The sequence below is a fragment of the Lynx canadensis genome, chromosome B1 (assembly GCF_007474595.2).
Source record: "Lynx canadensis isolate LIC74 chromosome B1, mLynCan4.pri.v2, whole genome shotgun sequence".
NCBI lineage: Eukaryota > Metazoa > Chordata > Mammalia > Carnivora > Felidae > Lynx > Lynx canadensis.
This window is the reverse complement of record NC_044306.2, coordinates 105,638,259-105,658,836: the sequence shown is the minus strand read 5'-3', so window position 1 is coordinate 105,658,836 and position 20,578 is coordinate 105,638,259. Positions and strand designations below refer to the sequence as shown.

At 38.1% G+C, this 20,578-nt stretch overlaps 1 protein-coding gene across 5 annotated transcripts in view; it reads right to left on the bottom strand.

The window, feature by feature from the left end:
* Positions 1-9,407: 9,407 nt before the first annotated feature.
* The window catches only part of SEC24D (SEC24 homolog D, COPII coat complex component), a 107,356-nt gene continuing 96,185 nt past the window's right edge, over positions 9,408-20,578 (bottom strand). For all 5 annotated transcript variants that reach the window (XM_030313168.2, XM_030313165.1, XM_032592909.1 and 2 more), the window contains exons 21-23: positions 19,100-19,291; positions 16,265-16,354; positions 9,408-10,247 (exon numbers count right to left, since the gene is read on the bottom strand). In XM_030313168.2, the coding sequence (XP_030169028.1) occupies positions 10,107-10,247; positions 16,265-16,354; positions 19,100-19,291 (423 nt within the window). In that variant the 3' untranslated portion in view covers positions 9,408-10,106. The remainder of the gene's footprint in view (positions 10,248-16,264; positions 16,355-19,099; positions 19,292-20,578) is intronic.

Below are 20,578 nucleotides of genomic sequence, written 5' to 3'. Positions count from 1 at the left end.
GTGATCCACACCCCAGGCCTAGCCAAGGGAAGGCAACATTCTTAGTGCTTATATGGCATAGTTACCTGTGAGATGTGTATCACAAAGTCATCTTAGAGTTAGGAATGGCTACTTTGTAGGTTGCAAGTTAAAGAGAACCACTTCCTACCTATTTAGAGCAAATAAGAAAGGAGTAGGTGATGGGAAAAAATGCAAGGCCTAGAATTATCTCTTTAACAATGTATTGTGGAATTTTTATAGCATAAGATGGTTTTGGCTCACTAGTTTTGCTACCCTTCACACTTTCAATAAAGTTTAGGGTATCATTTTTATCATAGAATCTTTATTCACTGAGGAAAAGTTTCCAATGAAAACTCATTAATCTGACCTCTTCTGACTTCTGATCATCTTTATACTTACATGTCTTAAATTTTCAACAAATTGTCTAGGAATTACCCCAAATAATTTATAGTTGCTTCACTTACTGATTCCTAATTGGGGACACAAGCTAATAACTGTGAAATAACCCTACACTTTTTTTTAGTTAAAAAAAAAATTTTTTTTTTTTTTTTAAAGTTTGAGAACAAGCAAGCAGGGGAGGGACAGAGAGAAAGGGAGAGAGAGAATCCCAAGCAGGTTCTGCACTGTCAGTGCAGAGCCCGACGCAGGGCTCACACCCACAAATTGTGACATTGTGACCTGAGCCGAAGTCAAGAGTCAGACGTTTAACCAGCTGAGCCACCCAGGAGCCCCAATTGAGTTTAAAAATTCTAAGATCAGCATACCTATTATATATAATTACAATTCTAAGTATGCCAGTCCAAATGTTGATGTTTATTTTCATTGGCAACAATTCTCTCCCTGTTAACCTATTTCCCTTCAAAGGATGAAGATTAGGGGGCCTAAAGTACCACAGTTCTTTTGGACTTTTCTTCACTGTGTAGAATAGAAAAGGGAAAGAGGTTGATGCTGTCAGCGACAACAGATTTTGTGGTGGAGAATATTCTACCCAAACACTGCTGAATCAGATTAGACCAAGGAATTATGGAGATGTCAAAGAGTAGAACGGTTACCATGACACCGCACAACTGGGGAGGAGGGATCAAGCATGGAGGAGAGTCTAGTATGGCAGCCAGGTCACATATCCAGAGTTGGAATGGGTCAGCCCTGCAGCAGCAACGTACTGTTCTAAGGCTTCGATAAGTCAAAGAGCCACCTGAGCCCTTAGCCCATAAATCTGGAAATTTAAACTACAAATCTCTGTTCTAAAGCTGAGTGTCATACCATCGTTTGATTTTAAGTTGATGGAGCTGTAATGGCAAGGTGTGTGTGGGTTAGTGTGCTGTCCATAGCTGAGATCCTGTCTTGGCTGTTACTAGGAACGATTCCTTTTTGTGTCTTCCAAAATACTTCCTACTCATTTTAGTTCCTAAATTACAACTTTCTGATTAGTTTCAGCCACTTATTTTAAAAGCTGTACTGCTTTCATCCTGAATTTAACTACCAAGATTTGGTCTTTGCAGTATAGTTCCAGATTTTACTGATTGTTTAATCTTTACTAACTTGACTGAATGATGGCCCAGTGGGACTCATTCTAAATAGTTTTTGATCTAAAAGTGTCTTTTATTTTTGTGAGCTATTAAAAACATAAACCCTTACTTATAAGAAGGGCCTTCCTTAAAACAATCCAATAATCTTGGGGTTCACATAGGACTTTTAGCATTATCCTGTCTTTGATATTTGGTCATAAGGACTGAACTTTAGCTTGGGTCTCAAGTATATGTCGTCAGTTCTGAAGCTATAAATCTAGGACTTCACAGCCATGGAAGACTCCATTTCTGGAAAAGCCACCTTGCTTCTGTTCAAAAGGCCTTCATCATTTACTCAGATATAAACACTGCTAGCTATAGTGAACACAGAGAAAACTACCTCATTTAATCTAGATAACTCTTTTCCAGCAAACCCTCTTTCCAGTATTAGATAAAATGTTAAAATAATCAGTTTGTATATGTGTTACACTTCTTGTCTCTGAAACTTGAGGTGCTAATAGTGAAATTCGGTAAGGTAGGTTTTTTCCTAGATCATGGAGAATCTAGAGGTCAACAATGTAAAATGTATATAGGAACCAAGCATATATAGACTGGTGAAGCAAGCCATGAGTTTGTTTATAGTGGAATAATTATCTTTTTAGACATATTTTGTTTGCATATTAAACATGGAGATACTTTCATTTACTTTCTCACATTTATCTCGTCTGTGCTGTTTTCCCAATTTGATGTTTTTTTTCAACTCCTCTCTAAGAAAAGCAGAGCAGCACAGAGTACTTTAATAAATAGCCACTGACTTGATCTCAGGCCCATGGAGACTAGAGAGAAAGGTAGGGACAGGAGAGCTCCCACCCTGAGTAAGGTGGACATCACTACTCAGCTCTCCATAGGTGTCAGCACACAGGGAAGACAGTAAGTTTGAGAGATTTGTGTGAAATCAACCTAATTTTTAGACAGTGTTGGCAATTAAATTTGTGTCCTTTGCTACTTTTCATGGAACTAAAATTTTGTTAAAATTAGCTTGGCTAGCTAAATCTTGCGTGCATATTTTAAATTTTGGCGTCTAAACACCAGTGACCAAATTTCTTAAAAGAAGAGGTAAAAAAGTTACTCAATTGGGACAGGACACCATCAGCTTTGGAAGCATGTGATACAGTCAATGTACTTTGGAGCATACATAAAAGACTGCAGACGTGGGCTAATTACTTTCAAGTTGCACACAGTGATGTGACTGCAAGCCATTTGTCCAGTGGGAGAAAATACAGAGCTCTAAGCCCCTGTTGTCACAAAAACAGACCTTTTATAGAATCCCATACCTATTCAAGATTTTAGTTTACAATTACAGTTGTGAATATCATAAAAGAATAACTACATTATTATTTTGTTTTGTCGTAAAGCAGAGGACAAAAAATCAGTTTTGTTCAGAAATACAGTTTAGTAGTTTATGCTAGTTGAATTACTAAGGTAATTGCCTAAATATCTTAGGGAATTTGCTGTCATTTCATTTCATAGGTTTATGTTTCTCAAGACAACTTCTGGGTAAGTACATACTTTAATATTTAGTAAAGGAGAGGTAATAATATTGACTATAATTCGTATGAACTATACAGGTGGATGGATTATTTGGCCTTGTCCAAAAAGCTAGGCTTATAAGGCATGGTGAATAGGAGCTCAAGCCTACTTTTCTACTGCTCTGTCTTATTGAACAACAATGTGTAAGCATATAGCAGTCCCCCCCCCCCTTATCCATGGGGGATATGTTCCAAGACCCCAGTGGATACCTGAAACCAGGAATAGTCCCAAACCCTATATATACTAAGTTTTTTCCTATGCATACATACCTAGATAAAGTTCGATTTATAAATTAGGTATAGTAAGAGAGGAACAATAATAGAACGATTATAATAATATACTGTAATAAAAGTTACATGAATGTGGTCTCCCTCAAAATATCTTCTTGTACTGTACTCACCCCTTCTTGTAATGATGTGAGATGTTAAAATGCCTGTGTGATGAAGTGGAGTGAGTGATCCAGGCACTGTGATGTAGTGTTGGGCTTTTGCTGACCTCTGACAATATGTCAGAGGATCATCTGCTTCTGGACCATGACTGACCTCAAGTAACTGAAACCATGGAAAACAAAACCACAGATAAGGGAGGGATACAGCAGCATCATTAAGAATACTGTATAGGAGCACCTGGGTGGCTCAGTCAGTTAAGAGTCTGACTTCGGCTCAGGTCATTACCTCGCAGTTTGTGAGTTTGAGCTCTGCATCGGGCTCTCTGCTGTCAGCACAGAACCCACTTCAGATCCTACATCCCCCTCTCTCTCTCTCTCCCACTTGTACTCTCTCAAAAATGAGCATTAAAAAAAAAAAAGAATACCATATTTATAAAAACAATTCCAAAGGAAATTTTCAGCAAATATAAGCACAAATGTAAGCTCACCAGCCACAAACTTCCTGAATCTTGAATCCCATCTCTGTGAGATGATGCTAATGAGAACTGAATCAAGACAGCATCAGGACCTCTTTGGGGATCATGCCCACTTCTGATTGCTTTCACTTGTCCCAGATCAGGTGAAAGATGGCCACCATTCCAAAGATTGTCTACTCATTTAGACCTTACAACTCTGCTGCTTGTGCTCTCAGAAATGAGTCTTTGTCATTCATAAAAAGGCAACAGTGTGCTTTCTCAGCTTTTAATATATGGTTCATAGTAAGTGCCTAATAAATAGTCCCATACTCCTTTGCTTGCTTAATAATTGGAAGTAAGGCCCAGAGGATTTTTAATATTCTTCTCTTGCCACTTCCTTTTCCTTCTAGTGGTGCTTTCTTGGCCGTGTAAGAGGACTGTGTTTTTCTAATAAGGATTTTTTTTTCTCTCAACATTATTTTTGAGACTCAAGAAACAGTAATTTCCACTGACTTACCACTTAGCAGATTTATAGAATGAATTTCCCCTCATCTGACTTTAAAGACACCTGATTCTTTCCTCAGATAATAAATTTTCTCTACCAAGTGCAACCTACAAAGTAAAGAGTAAGGGAAATGGTTTAACTCCATCTGTATCACCTTGTTGATTATAGCTTAAGTAAAAAGTTACACTACGTTCCTCCCATAAATAATAGTGGAACTAAGAATAGGTTGCCCAAGAGTGGGAGGACAGGATAGTTGAGGACTGGCTTAGGGTGACACTCAGAAGTCTTGGGAAACTGCTGCTGGCAGTAACACTGCCTCAGAGAGGGAGGGCCTCACTGGGAAATAGCTGAATGGTGTACTTAGGAAAGTGATGGTCCCTAGACTACACACACATTTCCCAGAAGCACACTATGGAAGCAGAGAAGTCCTGAAATTCAGGAGCTGTGAGGAGGCTTTGACACAAGTCATCAGTGTGAGCCAAAGATAGTAAACCTTCCCTGCCAGTCCTGTGAAAAAGAGATTCAGATAAAAGATTCATTTTTAAAACGTGACACCTTTTTTGCACACTAGAGTTTACTGTTGTAAATTCATATCTGCTATATCTGCTTTCCCGTAATTCATAATGTAGTAACCTCTTTTTCCAAATAGGCATATTGGGCCCTAAAACATTGATTGGGTAACATTAAACCCCATGGGATATCCTAAAACTGTATTTTTCAAACATGAGTAATATGTATTTAAAGAAAGTGTTTTGTGGACTCACGAAATAACCTGTTTGAAAAATACGGACTTAAGAAACTGAAGTCTTATATAAAATATCTTAAAATGGGAAATTCTTATTGCAAAAGAGTTTTGTATGTGTAATTGGTAAAAACTTTATAATGCTCTCAAAATAAAAAGCACACCCTGAAAGTTTTCGCATAACCATGTACTTGAGACCATCTGCAGTCAAAGCATTTCCTTAACTGGACACTGGTCATTTTGCTTTCCCAAATTGACTTTGTTCTTTATGTGAGTTAAAACTGGATTTTCATGTATTAAGTTGGGATGACAATGGCTCTGGAAATCATGTTTACAAGGAAATGCTTTGGGAATTGGGAGGGTTTGGCCTGGAAGGGACACAATAGTAATATATATTAGCTTTAAACTCTGAGAACTATTATCAAGTGAAGGAAGACTTCACCTGTGGCCTCAAAACACAGCTAGCACCAAAAAGAAAAATTTAAGGAAAACAATGTGCTAAATATAATTTTCTTACAGAGTTGTTCATAAATGGCTGTTTGGGAGTAAGCAGTAGTAAGCTTTTTATCAGTGTCTTAAGAAGAGGCCAGGAAATACCCATTAAAGATGATGACTAAGGGATTTCTGTTGCCTCTTTCCTCGGAGATTTTCTTTCTTTTTATCTAGTGTGGTCAGCATTACATCTTGTGTTTCCAGCAATTAAAATTTACAAAGTCAATTCTCTGCAAAGAATTACCTTTTCTGGAAGATTATTGACTAACCTTTCTGGAAGGTTTCAGACACTTTAGTATATAACGCCTCCTAGTGGAGCTAATATACAATTTCAGAATATCTTGCCCTATTCCAGAACATGATCTAAAATTTGATCCTTACTCTTCATTGGTTTATTAATAGGAAACATGTCCCCATGTGACTGAACATTAAAAAAATATATTAATATATCATTCCTAATGATGCTCAGTCTCCTGTTATCCGGTTACTTCTAGGAAGTGAAGGTAATGCCATTTAGTAACTTCCTCAAAGATATGCTTTATTGAGGGAGTAAACTCTTATTTTTCATAATAGTTCCTCAAAACACAAAATACAAATTCTTGTCTTTGGTTTATATTTTACAAGTTTGGGTTTTTAACACTTAAAACAGCTTAAGTAGTTTTCTCATTGATAAATTTAATTTCTGAAACCGTCATTTAATTGGACATTTCTACAGCATTTAAAGATAGCTTGATTTCGAGGATACCAGTTAATATACTCATGGCATCAAGAGCAAATACAATTAGGAATCAGAGTAGTCCTAGTTTTCGTGATCCTTAGCAGGTTTAACAAAAATAAAAAATAAAAAATACTAATATAATAATAGCAATGAACACTTAAATAGCATTGTGTATCAGGGACTATTCTAAACCTTTAACACTTATTAACAAATGAGTAGGAAACCAAGGCAGAAAGGTTTCTAACATGCCCTGACGTTCAATTTCAGGGTGGAGCTGGTATGGAAACCTATGTCATTGGTTCCAGAAACCATGATGCTCTATTGCAGAACACCTTAGAACAGCACTCAACATTTTTGGCAAATTGTCCTTCAGGATTTATTGGAGCACCTCCATTATGTATTGGGTTTCTCTTCCCATTGAAAGCTAATCTGTTTGTACTCTGCATTATATTATCTTCTGCCTTCTAAGAATCTTGTTCTTTTAAACCTTTTTTTGTCTTTAGTCTTCAACATTTTTCGAACTGTTGATGAAACAGTACTGCCACTATTTATTTTTCCAACATAATACTGGCTTCTTTCCACCAGCATTTAAATGTCAAATCCCTGTCTTAAAAAAATCCTGTCCTTCCTCTGTGACTCTCTCATCTCTTTCTTGAGTTGCCTCCACTCTGACTCCCATTGTTGAACATATTCCAATGTAGCATTCAAGTTCACTGACCCTATAAAACTGCTCTCACCAAACTCAGCCATGACTTTTTTTTTTTTTTTTTGTTACTAATTCCAACAACCCTTTTAGTCTTTAAGTTCCCTCTAGGAAGGCTGTTAATTTGGCTGCCCCACTCTCTGCATGCACCCCTCTTACCTTGGCTTTGTAACATCCTCTTGCCAAGTTTTCCTTTTTTACCTCTCTGGCCCTTCTCCCAGTCTTGTCAGAGGTTTTTTCATCTTGTGCCATTTCTTTTTCTCTGTACGTAGATGATTTGCAAATTTCCAGCCCAGAGTTTTTGCTTGAGCTTCAGGCCTTTACTTTTAGGTATAGTTTATCCCACCTGCATAGGCTGCAAGCTACCTCAGCATGGACAGCTGTAAACTACTGCCTCTTGTGCAAACAGAGACACACATACACACAGTCCGCATCTACTCCGGTGTTTCCTTTCTGAGGGAAACACTTCTCCTTCACTAACTTCATCTCCTTATCTCCCTCTGTCAAAACCCTCTGTTATTTTAGTGCAGGCCGCCATATACTCCAGTAGACTACTCAACCTCCTAAGTGGTGTTTCTGCTTCTAGTTCTACCACTTTACAACCCCAGAGTGATCTTCCTAAAGACAGTCCTGTCACTGAAATCAGTTTGAATGTCTTCATTTTGCCTTTAGGATTAAATCTAAACTCCCCCTTGACTAGGACTCACTCTTACTATCCCTTAGGCTTTATCTTTTGCCACTTTGTCTCTCCCTAGTAAGTTCCAGCTAAGTTTAAGTTCTGCAAGTTTCTTGAAAGGGTGATAGGTGCTCTCTCCCGCTCTGAGCCTTCATACATATTTACCAATACTCTCATTTACCTGGCTAATGTCTACTAATTCTTTCAGGTCCCAGCTTTAATATAACTAATGGGAAATCTTTACTAACTATACGTGCCCGCTAGCTAGCTAGACTAGGTCATATCACATATACCTGATTTTATTTCTATGTTACATATGTAAATATATATTATAAATTTATATATATATACACATAAAATGTATAATATAAAATTTATATATGAAATAACAAAATACTATGGCATGTCACAGCATTTATGAAAACTACTGTAATTATAGAGATGGAGAGGATTTTGTTTGTGCTGCTCACTGTTGTCTGTCTCTCCAGTAGAGGGCATAGCGTCTGGCACATAGAAGATGTGCAATAAATAAATATGTAGAACACACTACCTCCCAGAATGGCACACTCTTTGAGCATCTAATTACTTAGTAGGTTCTTCTTTCAACTGAGTGGCACCTTGTCACTTCTACATATTGTTTCTGGTCTTCTACCCTAGGGAACATACAGAGCAATCAGAGACTTATCATCGAGTGAATCAAGGAATGTGCTCTGGGCTTCTAGTTCACATGGAGCATGGTGCCTAGAACTGAACACGCATCTCAATGTGGTTTCACCTCAGAGTAGCTCTACTCATCTGAGAGGTTATTCTGGTAATAGAGTAACTTGAGATCACATTTGCTTTCATCTCACTACAGATTCATGCTGACAAACTCCCTCGGTTCTGTTTTAAATACCGTTGTTTCCAAGGAGCATCTGCATGTTCATTTTTCTGGACACAAGTTCAGGATCATACATTTCTTCTTGTTAAACTCATCTGAGTCAGTCTGAAACATCATGCCAGTTAACATGGGAAGAGATTTTAATTCTGTCAGTGTATTTGTTATTCTACTCAATTTCATGACATCTACTGATTTATAAATAAACCTTACTAGCCATGCAATCATAGACAAGGTCCTGATTTATTCACTTCAAGCCTATCTCTTCATCTGTGAATGGGGCTGGTAATAAGATTAGGGTTGCTGTGAGGAATAAATGTTCTCAAAACATACAGTGCACTTCTTACAACATTATATGTACTCAGTATACTTAACTCTTATTATTTATTCATATCACTAGTATCAGAGTTGAATTAGGGCGGATACAGGACAGATGCCTGTGTCATACCACTCAAAACCACTCTCCTAGGTTTATATTTATTTATTAATAATGATCTCATATAACCCATTTCTATTATTTGCCCATAAGGACATACTGGAGAATTTTTAAAAATGCAATTCTCAAGTACATGGTCTCTGATATTTCCTAGACTGATTTATTCACTTAACACTTCCCAACCCTCAAAAAAAAAAAAAAAAAAAAAACAGTTTTCCCCATTTTTTCTTAGTGAGCCTTGTAAACAACTTTTATCCAAGACACAGTATGACCCTTATTTTAAAATCTCAAAATACCTAAAAAATGATCTCTACCTGTTGAGTAAGAGCATATGAAGTGATTTATTGGTACTGGTTAAGATCCATTATATACAGGTAGAAACCCTCAAAATTGTACAGAGAACCATTAAGAATATAGATAAAGACAGTTTTATAGACAAAACAACAACTGGAAAACAGTTTTAACATACACAACATATAATTATGAAAAAAAAATGTAGAACACAAATTGTTCTACCAAATAGATTCCAAGGTTATTAAAAGTCTGCTATGCAAACCTTAAGTTGAAAAACATGTTCAAGGGGTGTTACATGGTTTTAAAAAATTAGGTATAATGTAAAAATTGTTTTTTTCCCTCACTGCAAATGGGAGAGCCAAGACAACTTTTTACCCCAAATCTATACATTTTGAAAAATAATTTATATGTCTAGCACAAAGAAAGAAAATTAAGAATGTTTACAGTTCTGTAAACTATGCCTTTCATGAAATGCAAACTGTATCGATTTTAACAGTTAAAAATTGTGCAATCAGAAATAGACTGTTCCCTTTAAAAGGTACCACTGTACCTTCATTGACTTTATACCTGAGCACCAAAGCTGAAGTCCTAAATGTCCTCTTGGAAAGCTATTTTGAAAATGAGCAAGAAATCAAAACTAGCCTGTTATCATTTGGAGAATTAGGCACCAAGAAGGAGATGATCTCCTTAAAAATGCAACATCAACAACAGAGAAGATTCAATTAATTAAGCAGCTGGCAGATCTCTTTGTGAACACAACAAAGGAAATCCACATAAGATGATCCTCCATAAAGTCCTTTGTCTTCTACCAGGTACTGTCGGAAAACCATTTCTGGCTGCTCTCGCTGCTTTACTATTGTCAGCTAGGAAAAATAACAAGGTAGGTGATTTATAAACATTCTCCGAATGTGGCTCAATTATACATGCTTCAATTTCACCCAAATTACATAATGTCCACTGTGTGTGAGGCCTTGTAAAATGATGGGACAGTGCTTATTATCTAGAGTGGAGGGAGGCACTGACCCCAAAACCATAAAAACCCAAGACATACAACTGTAAGTTTCAACAATGAAACATGAAAAACCATTATGTGAAAGGCTTCACAGTGGTAGTTAACTATCGCTTGAGCCTTAAAGGATAAGGTAGGATTTCCTTAAGGATGGGGGTGGGGTAGGGTTTAGAGAGCATTCCATAACGGGGTGCCATGTACCATGTGCCAAAGACAGACATGGCTAGATGTGAGTTAACAGTCTTAAAGTCAGTGGAAGGTTAGGGACAAACTACCTTAATGAGTCTAAGCTTTCGTAGGGGTTGTGATCCAGTGAAAGTGCTGCAGAACAAAATGAGACAGTGAACTGGTAGCATACAGAATGCATTAGGAGATGAGGGAAGCTAGGTAGGAAACAGTTGGGAGGTGTCTAGGTGGGAGATGGTCAGGACCTGAATTACAGAGCAGTGATGGTGGAAAGGGAGGAGATCTGAGAGGCACCACCGAGGTGGATCGCACAGGGGACTCTTGTTCCCTGCTTATAGAAATTATCTAGGGCCGTGCTGTCCAGTACTGTAGCCACCAGCTATGTGTGATTATTGAACACTTGAAACATGGCTAGTATGAACTGGGTTGTACTATAAATGTAAAATATACGATGGATTTCTAAGACATAGTAGGAAAAAGAAAATGCAAAACTCAGTAACTGCTTATACACGTGGAAATGATATTTTGGATATACTGGATTAATAATATATTATTAAAATGACTTTTTTTTTTTACATTTTTAACATGGCTTCTAGAAAATTTAGAATTACATCTGCAGCTTGCATTATTTGGACAGTGCTGCTCTAGGGGAAGAAGCACAGGGGAAAGAAGCCCAGAAGCAGGTAGCTTTGTCATGAACACTTGGAGCCCTTCTATCTAGCTGGTCCCTACTCACTCCTGTTTCAGGAAGTCAGAGATGATGGTCTGATGATCTGATTGAGCTATGAGTGGAGTTAATGGAGCCACACATGCAAAACAATGTCCCCCTGCCTGCTTCCTGTATAATTTGGAGGAGCCATGGTATCCCCTCACTTCCTCTCACCAGGTGAAACCACCAGAAAGGTCTGCAGTTACCAGCTGCAGCAAGGAAGGTATCTGCCATTTTGATTAGGAGGGCCTGACCCTCCCCACTTTTGCTTTAGTTATCAAGCAGGATAATTTTGTCAACACAGTTTGCTTTTTTCCTTTATGTTATTTTGGCCTGGGCCCTAGGCTGATAAGCTTTAAACCACCCCTGACCTGATTAAAATACAAAACTGCTGCTGCTGCTGCTGCTGCTACCACACAACTCAGCTAATTCTATGTGGATATGGACACGTGTGATGTCTTGGCTTTCAGGTGTCAGTGCCTGGCACGGGGAGGCAGCACGGGAACAGCTATGTTGGACAGGTGTGCTCCACTCCAACATGAGGGAGCAAAACTAACCTTCGAGGGAAACTTCTCCAAAGGAGTTTAAGACTTGCATCCTGGTGAGCCTGAAGCCAAGGCCATTTTCTTTTTTACTGGTGGTATACACTTTTTCCCACATGCCACTAGGATTCTACTATTGGCCGTGATGGGCAACGGCAATGTGTTTGGCCTCAGTGAAACAGCCCAGGCTGAGGCTGGGCAGAATGAGACATTATGAAGGGAAGAATTTGAGGATCCAATTTCTTTAGAATTTCATTTCTCTATGGAAATTAATGGGAAGAAGTTCATACTACACATCTGAGGGGTATTCTCTGTTGCTGCCATTTTCCCATGATGCTCACTGTAAAACCTCCTTTGATGAAGTGTGTTTGGCTATGATCTGAGGTGGGAAATAGAATAGGAAATGAATTTCAGCCTTGAGAGAAACTGAGCTTTAAGTAACAAATATCCTGCTGTACCGTTTGAGTCTCTACGAAGTTGAGCCGGCCACCAGTCATTCCAGGATGGCACAGAAACTATAGTGGATGGTCTCAGGAAGCAGATTCATGAAAGTATGGCAAACTGTCTTAGCTGTCTTGACATGTTGGTGGTCTTAGACCACACAAGGATGAGGAAAAAAATACTGGGGTTGATTGGGGAATCCATATTTTATAATCCTTCTCCCTTTACATTTCCATAGGGAGGGACATAGCTTTGTAGAATAGGAAGAGAATATTAAAATGATCATTGCTGGTGTCCCTCCCAATCTCTTAGGTACCCTCTTCATGGAAGTACTATTTCAAGTGGTCCCAGTTTACATTTTCCAGGTCACAGTACCAGTGGCCTTAAGGAATCATTGTCCTTCAGGGGCACCTGGGTGGCTCAGTCGGTTAAGCGTCTGACTTCGGCTCAGGTCATGATCTCACAGTCCATGAGTTCGAGCCCCGTGTCGGACTCTGTGCTGACAGCTCAGAGCCTGCAGCCTGCTTCAGATTCTGTGTCTCCCTCTCTCTCTGACCCTCCCCCATTTATGCTCTATCTCTGTCTCAAAAATAAACATTAAAAAAATTTTTTTAAAAAATTAAAAAATTTTTAAAAAAGGAATCATTGTCCTTCAAAGCCATTCTCATTTCTCATTGCCTGCCTCATAAGAAATAGATAAATGATGAGAGTGATTAGGGTGGCCCCCAAAGAATGAACTGAATGGGAAGAGAGCCACAAACACAACTAAGGGGAACACCAGCTCTTCTTAAGGGGCAGATAAATGAAAGGAAGCCAAAGAAAAAGTTCAGTGAGAAAGGAGCATCATAAGAATATGATGCTCTAAAAGCTGACAGAAGAGAACATTTGAGAAAACAGGTAGCATTTGATTTTGTAAATGCTGTAAAGGGACTGAGAATCAATTTCTTGGAGGTTTGGCCATTTTCAGATAACTGGAGACACGGGAATAAGGAAATAGAAGCAGTTAACAGATGACTTTTTCAAGAAACATGCAATGCCTGGTACATTGCTAGCATTTGATACAAATTTGTAGAATGAAATAAAAGGAAAGGGAAACAGAATCTTGGAGAAAGAAGATTCAATGAAAGTAGATTTGAACAGCTTATAAACTAGAAAGAAGCCAGTGGGAGGGGAGTTATGTAGAAAACACACGAAGAAGAGAATGGCAAACACTTGGAGCACAGAGAACTTTGAGCAGGGCAGGACTAGAATTTATCAGTGAGACGTTTGAGGTAATATTCCCAGATATACTGTGAGAGAAATCTTTTTTTGCTCCTCCACAAAGTAAGACTTATGCAGACAATGATGAGGTCTAAAAGAGTCGATGGTCTGAAAAGCTGATTAGCGTAGCCTAGAAGGTAGCAGTGGCTTCTGGATTTGATTTTGTGTTCTTGACCCTTCTAGTCCAGTTTTTGTTCTCCTATTCAACCTTGACTCTTTAGAAGAGATTTAAAGATTCTATAAATGTGTTTTTATTTCCTTTATGTAGTCTACTTTCAAATGTCAGAGACAAAGGTATCAATGCTGAGTGCATTGGAGTTAGGCCTGCATCTGCCCTGATCTAGCTCTGAGACAGTAACCAAGTGAGTGAGCTCCTCTGAGTCTCACTTTACTATCTGTTAGATGGTGTTAGAGGGAGCTGAAAGGCAGCAGGTGAATGAGGTATCTTCTAGCTTCCTTTCAACTCTAACATCTGTAGATCAAATTTGTTATACAGATAATATACCTCTTGAAGAGGCCAAAGAAATCTTATAAACAACAGATACATTTGCAAGTGGCACATAAAAAATCTGATTTAAGTATTCAAGCCAAAATTATTTAACATGCAACTGCTTTTATCTTATTCACGTATATTCAGAGCTTATCCCAGATTGATTGATTGATTGATTGATTAAGTAGGCTTCATGCCCAATACAGAGCCCAATGCAGGGCTTGAAATCATGACCCGGAGATAAACACCTGAGCTGAGATCAGGAGTAGGAAGCTTAACCCACTGAGCAATCCAGGTGCCCCCCAGGTATTTTTATAATTAAAGCTAACATGACCTCCCACTATTGGAGCAGGTGGGAGAAAGCAGAGAGACAAGTTTTATCTTTCCTAGACGGAGAGGCTCTTGGGCACATGATCTCTATGTTTAGTCTAGACTCTTCTCTGCAAATGAGGCAGGTTGTGGGGATGTAGCTGCTGCAGCTAGGATAAAGGTATACGGATCATCACTGCTATGTATTCAATACCAGTGCTTTTCAATGTTTGTTTCATGAGACCTTAGGTTTCATTACATGCCTCGAGGGTGTTCAGTGTCATGTGAAGAATGTGTTTAGTTTGAGCCTTCTCTGCCATCTCTAGGTCTTTCCCTAAAACTGAACCCAAGTAGGAGAACCTGGGTGGCTCCGTTGGTTAAGCATCTGACTTCACCCAGGTCATGACCTCACAGTTCATGGTTTCGAGCCCCACATCAGGCTCTCTGTTGTTAGTGCAGAGCCTGCTTGGGATCCTCTGTGTCTCTCTCTCTCTCTTTCTCTGCCCCTCCTGCAAACATTCTCTCCTCCCCACCCCCTCCTCTCTCCCTCAAAAATAAACATTAAAAAAATTTAAAACTGTGTGTGGTGTGAAAATAGTTCTGGAAAGGTTCTGTGCTCACCGAGGCACCCTAGAAGTTATAAAGCTCTTCATTAGTTCAATTTACCTAAGCTCTGCCTAAAGTTGATGTTTGCATGCATGAATATCTTTCACAGTCAAGGATACTGACTTAGATTACTATCATATTTATGTTTCAGGGGAAAATGGCCCATAATATCCTGAATGTTGTAAAGGCCTGCGTCTAGGTGAATGTCTTACACTTCTGCAGGGAATAGCACCGTAATAAACCACCATTATCTGTACATTTCAAATTCTAGGAGACTTTAATATTGAATCTTCTCAATATTAACTTGAGAAGGAAAATGGGTGAGTAGCTGGGACTTGGTAATAAGGCATAATTTTCCTGAATTATAGATATTTTATATTCTTTTACCCAAACTTGAGGCCTTGAAGGGCTTGGAAGGGCTAGGATAACAAAACTCAGAGATCACAATTCTGAAGTTATAAAAAAATTTTAAAACATGTTCTGAATGATACTTCTGTAATTAAGTAGTTTTAAGCACTGAAGCAGTCATTCCACAGTCTGTTAATGAAATCAGTTGCTATTAAGCCATGAAGATCTGCATGATTACTAAGTTAGTACTTACTAAAATAATCCATGGTTAACCTGTGGTGATATCTATTTTTTTTTATGTTTGTATCTGTTAAGTGGGTAGATTTTTAAGGTCAGTGTGAGTTTTCTATCAAAGATCATGTTATAAAAATATAGGACATGCATTTTAAAAGTCTGTAATGAAATTAAAAAAACAAAAAACTTGAATAGCCAATTATGGAAACAGCCCAAATGTCCATTGACTGATGAATGGATAAAGAAGATGTGGTATATATACATGATGGAATATTACTTGGTGATCAAAAAGAATGAAATCTTGCCATTTGCAACAACATGGATGGAACTAGAGTGTATTATGCTAAGTGAAATAAGGTAGTCAGAAAAAGAAAAATATAATATGATTTCACTCAGATGTGGCATTTAAGAAACAAAACAGATGAACACAGGGGAAGGGAAGGAAAAAGAAGATAAAAACAGAGAGGAGGCAAACCATAAGAGACTCTTAAATATAGAGAACAAAGTGTTGTGTTGCTGGAGGGGAGGTGGGGGGATGGGCTAAATGGGTGATGGGCATCAAGGAGGGCACTTGTTAGGATGAGCATTGGGTGTTATATGTAAGCAATGAATTACTGGGTTCTATTCCTGAAATCAATATTACACTGTATGTTAGTTAACTAACTTGAATATAAATAAATTAATTAAAAAATAATAGTAAAATCTTTTTAAAAATTTGAATAAAGGAAAAAAAATCTTATTCTTACCTTCATTGAATATGGCCTCTTTTGTTGGATAATACTCATTATCATTCTGAGTGTTTGAGAGTACGGGTTTCCAATCTCAGGCAGTAATGTCTAAATTTGAGAAAATCAAAGTTTAAGCTTCAGTGTAATTGGTAATGAGATTATTAGAATGTTAAAGTTAAAAAAAAAATCCTTCTACACCATATATTTGATTTTTGGCTTAGTCTGTTTACCTAAAAACCAAAAATTGTGAAAAAATGCACTGAAAATTATTCATTCTTATTGGCATACATTTCCACCAATTTACTCTCCATCATTTAAAAATAAATATTGTCTGAAATTTGACACATGTACATCACTTAAATGACACAACGGGTATATGTTTTATGCAAAGGATATCTTTGGATCATACACCATGATGTTTAATCCCTCTGTAAGATGTCTCTTTCAAGGCTTTGTCACAGGAGAAAAGGATGTACTTTATTCCTTCAGTGGATCAGTTGCAGGACCGTGAATCATGACCATGTTTAGAAAACACCATCCAAATACCACTGTTCCAAGATTAAAACAAACCACCAAATGCTGATTTCTCAAGGGGAATGTGCCCCCTGAGATGTTTCTGAAATCTGGCTAATAGTTTATAAAAGATAACTACTGCACATGGCCTTCAGGGGACATAAAGAATCTGAATTTCATTTCTTCCAGTAAGACAGTAAAATTCAGGGCACCTGGGTGGCTCAGTCGGTTAAGTGACTTCAGCTCAGATCATGATCTTGCAACTCGTGAGTTTGAGCCCCGTGTCGGGCTCTGTGCTGACAGCTCAGAGCCTGAAGCCTGCTTCAGATTCTGTCTCCCTCTTTCTCTGACCCTCCCTCACTCATGTTCTCTCACTCTCAAAAATAAATAAACATTAAAAAAAATTGTTTTAATAAAATAAATGGGGAAAACTTAAAAAAAATGTAGAACATTTTACCACAAAGTCTCAAGCCTCAGGAAAAGATCATGGACGGTATTTTTCACAGGAATTGTAAAAAAAAGAAAGAAAGAAAAAGGCAGAAAATTCATTATTTATATTTACATTCCATCCCCTATGTGTATTTTTTGACATTAAGGTAGATCTTTTTATGTAACAAACAACATAAGTATACGTCACATACATATTTCGAAGTGCCAACTGTCTCTAAAATCAAAGTGACATTTGCTTTTTCTTTTGTTTTATTTTTTTGAAGAAGGTCAAAGGAGGCACACTGGTATAAGCACAAACCTACTAATCTGCTGCTCTGTGGTAGAGAGACTGGTAATTTCATATGTACATTCAGCAAATTCAGCAAATACACATTTAACACTTACTCTAACAATACATTGTGACAGATGAGGAGGCTTCCTTAAATTTTATATAAACATTCTTCAGATTCACAGTCCTTTGTCTATTGAACTTGAACTTTTTTATTTTTTAAAAATTGCATTTCTAATCATTCCTTAATTTTAACCACATGAAAAGATCTTACTATTTCTAAGTCTTTAGAAATAGTCTCTTAATGGGATATGGACACCTTTAATTCTTTTAAAATATAAACATATATATGTACACACACACATACACATATATATATACATGTACACACACACACACACACACACATATATATATATATATATATTTTTTTTTTTTTTTTGAGAGGGAGAGAGTGAGAGTGTGTGTGGGGGGAGAAGGGCAGAGGGAGAAGTAAAGAGAGAATCTTAAGCAGGCTCCACATCCGGTACGGAACCCAACTCGAGACTCAAGATCACAACAGTGAGATCATGACGTGACCTGAAGTCACGAGTCAGATGCTTAACCAACTAAGCCACCCAGGCGTCCCCAAAATATATTTTTGACATTCATAACAGATATGCAGCTCCCTAAGCTGACCACCTACAGAGGTGGAATTTTGATCCTGCTCGTTCCTCCAGGATATTATGTATTTACCTTCGCAACAGAAATTGGGGAATTAACTAGACTTAATTCATCTTGCCATCATACAAGTGAGGCCTCAGGGAACAACCTATCTGCTGAGTTCTACATGTGAATTCGTAAGAAATGCACCATGAAGTACAATAAGACAATAACCTTCATAGCAATGGTGCTCATGCAACAATGGTCTACAAATAAGATTTGCAATAAATACTCTCAAACAAATTACAACTGCTGGTTTTTCCTAGGATACTTTAAAAATAAACTCATTTGTATTCATTTTACAACAAATCCACAATCTCTTTTGTAATGAGTGGAGTATATAACTTATTTAAAACAAAGGGGAATAAAACCTGTTTTTGTGAGGTTGTTATTTTGCAACTCATTAATCTGACACAGTTTTATTCTGTAGCTAAATATGGATGCAAGATTTCTGCTTTCTTTTGAATATTGAGTTCAACACCAGAGAAGAGTACCGGGTGTAAGAACTGAATTCACTTTCTATCTCTGCTACTTGCTACCTGAAAGAACTTGTCTCCAAAGCTCAATCGATTCATGTACAAAATGTTGATGATGATGTCTGTCTCATCACTGATTTGTGACAGAATTAAATGCAATGGTGTATTTAAAGTATTTAGAGCACAGTGACTAACACATAGCAAATGATCTGGAAGTTCTGGCAATCCCTATTTAAAGTCATATATTTTGGTTATTTGATAATACTTTATACAAATAACTTTATACCAGCTCATTGTTATTCATTAAAACATGAAATTCTCTTTCTTATAAAGAACGGCATGCCATTATCGTTTCTTCTACTTTGTATTATATGGTTGCACATGAGCACAAAACATTCAAGAGTTTGTGTGTTACCACAAAAATAATGAAAAAAAAATACTTACCATATCTGCGTTCACATGTGCAAACGATGGCACGTTAAATATTCCTTGGATCAGTTCTGGTGGGCTACTAACTCCTAACCATAAGAACATGTTTAGACCATTAGCCAATAAGAATATCCCTTCTTCTGAAAGACGGGCCTCAGAGCAACGAATAGAAGCAGGTAGTGTAGTACTCTTGATATCTAACGTGTGCTGTGCAGGCAAAGGCAAGAGAGTTAGTAAGTGTGTTCTCCTTCCCTTCCTTTCTTCCCCTCTCCCCCTTTTCCTTTCACCTCCCTCCTCCCTTCTTTCCATCCAGGGCATATTTAAGAAATGCCCACCATGTGCCAGGCATTATTCTAGCTATTAGACAGTCAGTTTAAGCTGCCTTGAACAGTTAATATTTTTTTTTTGGAAGAAATAAGAAGCAACAAATAAAAGAAGTAAAATACATCGAATTTTAAGTGGTTTTAAGTGCTGTGAAAAAAAGAAGCAGGAAAGTGGGATAGGGCATGTCAGTGCTGGTGCTGGTGGTTACAATTTTAAATAGGGTAATCCAAGAAGGCTTGTTGGGAAGGTAACTTTTTTGAGTAGACCTAAAGAGGTGAGAGAAGGAGCCATAGGGATAACTGAGGAAAAGCATTCCAGATGGAGGGGACAGGTGGTGCAAAGGTCCAAAGCAAGTCTGTCTCCGATGTTTCGGGATCAAAAGATGAGGTCAGATAGAAAGGAGGGGAAGATAGTATAGATGACACTTGGCAAAGGCAGTAGGAGATTTGGTGTTTACTGAAATGGGAAATCCAGAGTGTTCTGAGTAGTGGAGGGATGGCCAGTTATTTTAAGAGAATCACTCTAACTTTTACGCCAAACACAGACTGAAGAACCAAAGGTGCACACATGAAGGCTTGTTAGGAGAGTACTGCAGCAGTCCATGGGAGAGATGATTGTGCTTGAACTGGGTATGACAGATGAGGTGGAGAGAAAGTGGTCAGAATCTGAATATTCTTGGAAAGGAGAACTGACGTGTTTGCTGGTTAATGAGATGTGATGGATGAGGGAATGAAAGCAGTCAAGAGTGACCGAAGTTTTGGCCTAAAGAATTGGCATGAGAGAGTAGTGGTAAATGGGGATGGAGAAGACTGCCAGAGAGCAGGCTTGGAGAGGCAATCAGGGCTTGGTTTAAGGTGCCCATTGCACACCCACAGAGAGATGCTCAATAGGCTACAGGATAGACACATCTAGAGTTCAGGACCCATATGGTATGGATGGACATATAAACATGGGTATCATTAGTATATAAACAGCATTGAAAGGTCAGATGAGGCCTACACGGGATTGAGCGTAGATAGACAAGAGAAGCTTCCCAAGGACTGAACCCCAGGGTAGCCTGACAGAAAGAAGAGGACAAGCTAGCAAAGGCAGAAAGGAGAAGTGGCCGGGTAAGCAGAGAAGCTAGGTGAAGAAAGTGTTTCTGGAGGGAGAAATAAACTGTGTCAGATG